We start from the raw sequence: 8,126 nt of genomic DNA on the forward strand, positions 1-8,126 counted from the left end.
TATAAGCTCTGGGTTAAACCATGTTTCTGTCATCTAATAAATCTGTGTTACTGGCTGGCTGAGAGTCACGTCTGACTGTGAAGTTGGGGGGCAGGACCCTCTGGCTTCCCCAGGACCCCGCCTGGGCGGACTCACTGTGGGAAGCGCACGGAGGGGCAGAGGATGCTGGATGCTCCGAGGTTGGACCCAGGAAGGTGGGAGCTCGGTGAGCTGTTTGCCCTGCAGACAGGCTGCTCCCAGAGAGGAGACTTCCCCAGAGTCCTGCCTGTCTTCGTAGGGAGCAGTTCCAGAGCATCGCTCAGGGACTCTGTGACAACTGGTGGCAGAGGTGGGATGAACTGCACCACACGGATGGCGCTTCCTGCAGTAAGTGACTGGGGAGCAGTAAAACGAAGGGGGGCTAACGAGGACCAGGCATGCTGAAGGCTCAGAGAGGAGCAGTTTCAGGGGGCGGTTAACCCCCTGGGAGTGTGTGACCAGTGAGAAGGACTGTGCAGTAATGGGGTCCCCCTGGGGACTGCGGTGAGCAGTCTCGGGGCGGAGGAGCTTGCGGCTTGGCTTTGGAAGAGAGAAGGACTTTTGCAGTAACAGGGTTCCCCTGGGGATTGCAGCGAGCAGACCTGGGGTAGAGGAGTCTGCAGCTCGACCCTGGCGAAGAGGTGGTGACCTCGAGAAGGGCTGGCACCCTAGGGGTTCTCCCTTGAAACCGTGCAGAGCTGAGAGCAGACAGGCCTGTGAGTCCACAACAACTCGGGAAGAGCGGAGTGATGGCCTGTCACCATTTCCGTAAGAAGGACATTGTAACCCTGTGCAAAAAGAGAGGGTTGAGTGTTGGAAAGTTCCCCAAAGCACAGTTAATCGTGCAGCTGGAGGAGGATGATCGCTCTAAGGAGCAGATTCCTGACCCCAATGGGGCTATAGCAGGATCTGGGAGCAGCTGGAGCGGTAGCCAGGCATCCCCAAGACTCCTGTCCCTGACCAGATGAGGGTCTTCATGATCCGGTGCCCCATCAGCGGATCGGAGACGGACGGGATTGGAGCTGAGTCCAAGAGAGCAAGAGGACTGGGAGAGACAGCGAGAGCGCAAGAAAGAGCTGCAGGAGAAGCAGCAGCAGCATGAACTGGCGATGGTGGAGCGGAGAGGCAGAGGGGACCTCCCAGGGGTGAGTGGGGATAGACCCCAGGGTGCCAGTTCCACAGGGAACCTCGAGACTAAATTGCTGCCCCTGGTTAAGGATGGGGGGGATGTGGAGGCCACCTCACTGCCTTTGAGCAGGCTGGCGATTTGAACCAAGGGGACCCTGTGGAAAAGCCCCGGTGTCTAGCTCCCTTGCTGGGTCCCAAGGCCATAGACTCAGTCAGCCAGATGGGTGGGGTGGTGGACAGGCTCCTACTCCTGAGCCCAACTGATATGTCTGGGTGGAGTCTCCTGGGCTCAGGCCCCTCGGACCCCCAGTGGGAGCGGAAGGTGATGGTCAATGGGGAGACATGCCTGGGGTGGCGAGATCCTGGGACAGAGAGAACTGTTGTCAGGCCCCGGATGGTGCAGCCTCAGATGCTGGGGGGCTGTGTGAGCTGGGTGAGGATCCCAGGGATGAAGCCCCTGCCTTGCCTGTGGCCCAGATCCCTGTGCAGACCCAGGAGGGGTGGGGCTGGCTGGTTGTTGGGGTTCTCCAGGATACCAGCTGTGAGACCCTGTTGTGGGGTGACTGTGTCTCTTTGGGACAGGATCCAGGCCCTGCTCCTGTAACTGGTTTGAATTTGAATCCAGGGAACCAATCGGCGGAGAGGGAAATGGTCAGTGAAAATGCAGATGATCTGGCTGGCAGCAGTGAGGAGCTGCTAGGCTCAGGCTACCTGCCTGCCTGTAAGCAGCCCCCTGGGGCTGGGTGGGACAGAGAGATGCTTCCCACCGGAGAGGGGGCTCACGCTGGCTCTGATGCAGTGAGGAAAGCAGCGAGCTCGCTGCCTACCCCCACTGGGAGAGCAAGGGCAGCGCTGAGCACAGTGGGAGCTGAGACCCCAGCTGAGTGGGGGGAGACACAGGCAGGGCAGGGGATCTGTCGGGAGTGGCAAGGTGCTTGGTAAGGAAAGTCTGGATGAGCCTAGGCAGCCTTGTGAGCTGATGGCTGTGTCTAGTCAGCAGGGTGGGAAGGCGAGGAGAGTGGAAGATGAGTGTCCCTGCACCTTACCTGTTAGCTGGGTGGAGAATTGGGACAGGGAAGGAAACGTGCCTGTGTCTGTCAGGGGTATGGACTTGCCTGTGGAGGGAGCTACCCTGATCTCCAAGCTGTTGTCTGTGAACAGCCCTGTGTGCTGGGACCGGGGAATGAGATCCCGAGCTGTGTGTCTGGGAAAGGAGAAAGTGTGTCCGGCTCTTCTTTGTCTGTGGAGCAGACAGAAGGGGCCTTTCAGCCTGTGATGGTTGAGAATAGTGCAGTTGTCTCAGAGTTGGTTCTGGATTCAGCTAAAGCCCAGGAAGGGAATGGCCCTAAGTTTGTGTCTGCTCGGGAGAATGGCCCTGTCACTAGGTCGCATCCAGAAAGAAAAGGAGGACTTGTGGCACCTTAGAGACTAACAAATTTATTTGAGCATAAGCTTTCGTGAGCTACAGCTCACTTCATCGGATCTGATGAAGTGAGCTGTAGCTCACAAAAGCTTTTGCTCAAATAAATTTGTTAGTCTCTAAGGTGCCACAAGTTCTCCTTTTCTTTTTGATAAAACCCATTGTTTCATGTTCTCTATGTATATAAGTCTCCCCACTTTATTTTCCTCCAAATGAATCTGATGAAGTGAGCTGTAGCTCATGAAAACTTATGCTGAAATAAATTTGTTAGTCTCTAAGGTGCCACAAGTCCTCCTTTTCTTTTTGCAAATACAGACTAACACAGCTGCTACTCTGCTCCCAGAAAGGAGACTTCCCCAAAGTCCTGCCTGGCTTTGTAGGGAGCAGTTCCAGAGCATCGCCCGGGGACTCCGTGACACCCCTCAGTCAGCCCATCCCCCTGAACTCAGCCCGGCCAGTAACACTCCCCCGGATGTCACTAGCTCCTCCCGGCCCTGGGATGCAGCCACCTCTGGGGCGGAGCACAGCAGCTGGTAGCCATGCACATTAACAGGACAGGAAGGATCCCAAGTGTGTCCCCAGGATGCTTGGGGCGAGAGAGCAGCCAGGACTCCTGGTTACTCAGCTGTCTCAGCACCGGGGGGGGGGGGCGGCTGCCGAGCTGCCTCCCGGGGCACCTGGGGCTGGAGAGGGGCAGTGGATCTGGGGTGCCCGCATCAGTGCCTGATTCCCTGGGCTGTCTCCCCAGCCCATGCCCCTGCCTCCCTCCAGCTATGTCCCAGTTACCCCCCCAGCCTGTGCCTCTGTTGACCCCCCCCCCAGCCGCACCCACCTGCAGATGAGGATGATCCAGTTGTACAGGATGGGAACCACCATGATACTGAGCCACCAATAGTGCACATCCCCGGAGGGGTCCAGGACCCAGGTCCTCGGGGCACGGCCCCTGCTGCTGGGAGACACACGCGGGCTTTAGAGCCTGGTGCCGACTCTGAGCTCCCCGGGCTCCGGCCTGCGGTGCCCGGTGGCTCTGTGCCCTGGTTGGCAGGGGTGGCACCAGTGGGCAGGGATCAGTGCGCTGGGGAGGGCAGCGATGGCTCCCTGGGGTGCTGGCCCATGGCTCGGTCACACAGCTCCCCCTGTCTCTGACCTGCCCTGGTCTCTGTGTGCCCACAGGGATGCGCCCATAACCTGGACTGGCAATGCCCCCAGGCCCCGGATATCCCGGCCCAGGCCCTGCTGCCTCTCCCCAGCATCCCGTGGGGCTGGGTTCTCGCTGCCCCTAGGGCTGGGGCTCCTGGGAGTCCATTCCCCAGCCCTGCTCCTCACCCCTGGGACCTGCCTCGGGACTGACACTGTGCCTGGCACCAGGGAGCTCTGCCCCCACCCCACTCACCCCTCTGCAGGCCCCACACCCGCGCTGGACTGCGCCGTGCTGATCAGCCCCCTCCTGCCCTCCTCGGGCCGGGCGGTGGCCTGCAGCTGGCAGCTCATGCTGGCGCCGGGCTGGGTGAGGTGCCAGGCCTGTCCCTGCGAGCCTGGCCCGGAGCAGCGGCTCCTCCGGCTTCGGCAGCTCATGCTGGATCTTAGCAACTGAGCCTGGGCCCCATGGGGCCCTGCGCACCTGAGCCCGGAGCCTGTGAAACTAAAGGCGCCAATCAGGCTGGGTGCCAGCCTGTAATGGCTGCCCCAGGGAGCGGCTGGGAGGAGCCAGCAGGTTAGAACCACCGTAGGGTCCCTGAGGGCAGCACACCAGCTGGCGGGGGTACCTCGCCCCCCCAGCTAACAGGGCTGAGCCTGCCAGGCTGGCTGTCTGAGCCAGGGCCTCACTGTGACCATGTGGGAATTTTCTGCCATGTGTGCCTCAGTTTCCCTGCTGTACCTTGCATTGCTGCCCCGTGGGTGGGAAGGGGTTAAATGGTTGCTCGTGGGGCAGGGCTGTGGCTTCTGTGCCTGGGGTGCTAAGGCCTGGCTGAGACCGACTCAGCTCGGGAGGGTCCGTGGAGCCGGCTGGGTGTAGGGGGCTGCAGCTCCTGGCTGCGCGGGGGCCCTGCAGTGGGGATACAGCTCCCAGGGCCCGTCGTGGCTGGAAACAGTGGGCAGAGATTGGGGGGGACCCGGGAAGTTGCGTGCACTGTTCCCCTTAAGCTGAACGCGCGCAGACCTGAAACCCCGCGCACACGGCGAAACCCCGCGCGCTCTGTCTTCGACGGTGGCTTTTTTTTTGTTTGCTTCGGCAGCAGCACAGAAGAAATATTTTGCACACACGGCCTGTGAAAAATTAGAGGGAACATTGGTCGTGTGGCTTGCCCGGAGGGAGAGCGGGACCCTGGGGGGTTAGGCCAGCTGAGGGGTCCCTCCCGTGAACTGTTTAAAAGCGGGGGCAGAGCCCAGATCCGGCAGATCCATGATGCTCCCTAGCCCTCCTCCCCAATATAAGGGAGCTGGAGAGGTCCTGGGAGAGAGAGGATCTGAGGGCTGAGTAGGCTGGGGGAGGAGCCCTGGAAGAGGGTTTGCAAGGGGTTTGGGGTTATGCAGGAAGGTTTATGTTGCCTATGTCCTTTTGCCACCCCACAACCCCTGGGGTTCAAACTAGGATCGGGTCTTCTCCCAGCGCTCCAGTCTGGAGGGCTGTGATTCGGGCTCTCTTGGTTAAGAGCCCCCATCTTGACCTTGGCCACCCTCTGACCAGGTGTCTCTGTCACCTGCCGCTCGGCATCAGCCCCTTTCATTGGATGCAGCCATGTTGGGGCAGAGGGGTCAGTGTACACAGTAAAGCGCCGCCCCAATAGATCCGGCTGCAGCTTCTCAAGGGCCTGCCCCATGGCCAGGCATTTCTTCTCGATGGTTGCATAGTTCTGCTCCCGGGGAAGCAGCTTCTTGCTCAGGTATCCGATGGGGTATCTCCCCCACTTAGCATAGGCTTGTATCAGCACCGTGCCCAGCCCTGTGTCTGAAGCGTCAGTGACTCTGTAAAGGGCTTGGCAACATCCGGATTTACCGGGTCCTGGATTAGAGCCTCCCTCAGTGCACAGAGAGCCCTCTGGCACTGCTCGGTCCCCACCACCTCGTCTGGTTTACCCTTCTTACATAGCTCAGTGATGGGGGCAGCTGGGGAGCTCAAGTGGGTATTACTCCACCATCCCAATAAAGGCCTGGACCTGTTTCTTGGTCTGGGGAAAGGGCCAATCTCTGATCATCTCCACCTTGGCTGGCTCTGGGCTTGGGCAGCCACTCCCTACCTTGTGGCCCAGGTACGACACCTCTGCCATCCCCACCTTACACCTTCCAGCTTTTACCGACAGTCCTGCCTTCTTGAGGCAGCCCAGCACCCTCTTCACCTGGGACATGTATTCCTCCCAGGTCTGGCTAAAGACACAGATGTCATCAATGGATGCCAGGGCCAAGTTCTCCATCCCCCTCAGTAACTGATCCAGCCGGCGATGGGAGGTGGCCAATGCCCCCTTGAGATCGAAAGGCAGGACCAGGAACTCAGAGAGCCCCAAAGGGGTGGTGAAGGCAGATTTCAACCTGGCATCTGGGTCCAAAGTCACCTGCCAGTCGCCTTTGGGGAGATCCCTAGTAGAGAGGTAATGAGCCCCCCCAGCCTGTCTAGAATCTCCCCAGGCCTAGGGATGGGGTAGGCATCGGACACGGTGATGGCATTAAGCTTCTGATAGTCCCCACAGAATTGGATCAACCCGTCTTTCTTGGGGACCAGGCCCATGGATGAGGCCCATGGGTTGTTGAACGGCTGGATCACCTCTACAGCCAGCGTGTCCTTGACCTCTCTCTCCAGGCTCTGGGCTGTTTTCCCAGGGACTCTGAATGGGGGACACCTGATGGGAGGATTGGCCCCCACCTCAGGGAAGAGATCCACCAGGGGGTTTTCCCCCTTCTCCTCTGAATCGTCCCTTACCAGGTCCAGGGTCCCCTCATTCTCCTCCCATAGAACAGCTCAAAAGGAAAGAACCTGGTGGATTCCTGGGGCACGTCCCCATATCAAGGTGGGGCAGGTCCTTGTCCCCGTCCTGCAGATGCTGATTCATAAAAGTCCCCAGCGTCATTCCCAGGGCCCCATAGACTCTCTCCACCAGTCCGTGGGATGGAGAGTGACCTGCAGAGACCCAGGTGGGCCACACCCCCCATTTCTCCCACCAGCCCCGGAGCCGAGCTGACAGGACATTGGACCCCTGGTCTGTAAGGACCTCGCTAGGGACCCCCTCTCTGCTAAAGATGGTCAGCAGCGCGTCTGCCCTGGTGTCTGCCTCGGTGGAGGACGGAGCCCCCGCCTCTGGGTAGTGGGTGGCGAAATCCATCACCCCCAGGACGTATTTCTTCTCTGCCAGGGTCGCCTTGCTGGGGGCCCACTATGACCATAGCCCCCTTCTGGAAAGGTTCCTCTATGATGGGCAGGGGTCTCAAGGGGGCTTCACCCTTATCCCAGCCTTCCCCACCCTCTGGCCAGGGTCGCAGGACCTGCAGTGCCGCTGGGCTGCGTCCCAGACTCGGGCCAGTCACAGTTCTGCAGTAGCCGCTGCCTGGGGCCTGGATCTCCTGGTGTCCCGAGAGAGGGACATCGTGGGCCAGGTACGACAGCTGGCGGCGACACTTGTGGGGCACCCCCAGCTGCCTCCTGATCCCCACAGTTCTGCTTCCCCTGGGGGAGCCCCTTCCCGGTACCGGAATCCCTTCTCCCACGGAAATCTGTCCCTGCAGCCTTCCCCACGGGGGTTTGCAGCACTGTGGCCAGCAAGTTCCCTCAGCTCCTCCAAGGAGGGATCCTTCTGCAGCTGGGTCTGGAGTTCAGCGGCTGGGGGCGGGAGCGGGACCTGCTCCCTCTCGTGGGCTGGGCCTGGGGTCACAGCCCGCCTGAGCCCTGTCCCTGGTCGCTCCCTCCCCGCCGTGGGATCACTTCCCAGCAGCGCCTCCGGGGGGGCGGGGATCTGAGGCGGGCGGGGGCGGGGCGGGGATCTGAGGCGGGGCAGGGGCGGGGCGGGGGATCTGGGGCGGGGATCTGAGGCGGGGCGGGGGCGGGGCGGGGATCTGAGGCGGGGGCGGGGATCTGAGGCGGGGCGGGTGCGGGGCGGGGGATCTGAGGCGGGGGCGGGGATCTGAGGCGGGGCGGGGGCGGGGTCGGGGATCTGGGGCGGGGGCGGGGATCTGAGGCGGGGCGGGGGCGGGGATCTGAGGCGGGGGCGGGGGCGGGGCGGGGGATCTGACGCGGGGGCAGGGATCTGAGGTGGGGCGGGTGCGGGGCGGGGGATCTGGGGCGGGGGCGGGGATTTGAGGCGGGGGCGGGGATCTGGGGCGGGGGCGGGGATCTGAGGTGGGGCGGGGGCGGGGATCTGGGGCGGGGCGAGGGATCTGGGGCAGGGGCGGGGATCTGAGGTGGGGCGGGGGCGGGGATCTGAGGCAGGGCGGGGCGGGGATCTGAGGCGGGGGCGGGGGCGGGGCGGGGATCTGAGGCGGGACAGGGGCTGGGCGGGGATCTGAGGCGGGGGCGGGGCGGGTGCGGGGCGGGGGATATGGGGCGGGGGCGGGGATCTGAGGGGGGGCGGGG

At 62.0% G+C, this 8,126-nt stretch overlaps 1 protein-coding gene across 1 annotated transcript in view; it reads left to right on the top strand.

The window, feature by feature from the left end:
* Positions 1–351: 351 nt before the first annotated feature.
* Positions 352–8,126, top strand: part of FHIP1B (FHF complex subunit HOOK interacting protein 1B) — an 18,253-nt gene continuing 10,478 nt past the window's right edge. The window contains exons 1-2 of the mRNA XM_043503905.1: positions 352–370; positions 1,387–1,399. Coding sequence (XP_043359840.1) covers positions 352–370; positions 1,387–1,399 — 32 coding nt within the window. The remainder of the gene's footprint in view (positions 371–1,386; positions 1,400–8,126) is intronic.

The sequence above is a fragment of the Dermochelys coriacea genome, chromosome 1 (assembly GCF_009764565.3).
Source record: "Dermochelys coriacea isolate rDerCor1 chromosome 1, rDerCor1.pri.v4, whole genome shotgun sequence".
Taxonomy (NCBI): Eukaryota; Metazoa; Chordata; order Testudines; family Dermochelyidae; genus Dermochelys; species Dermochelys coriacea.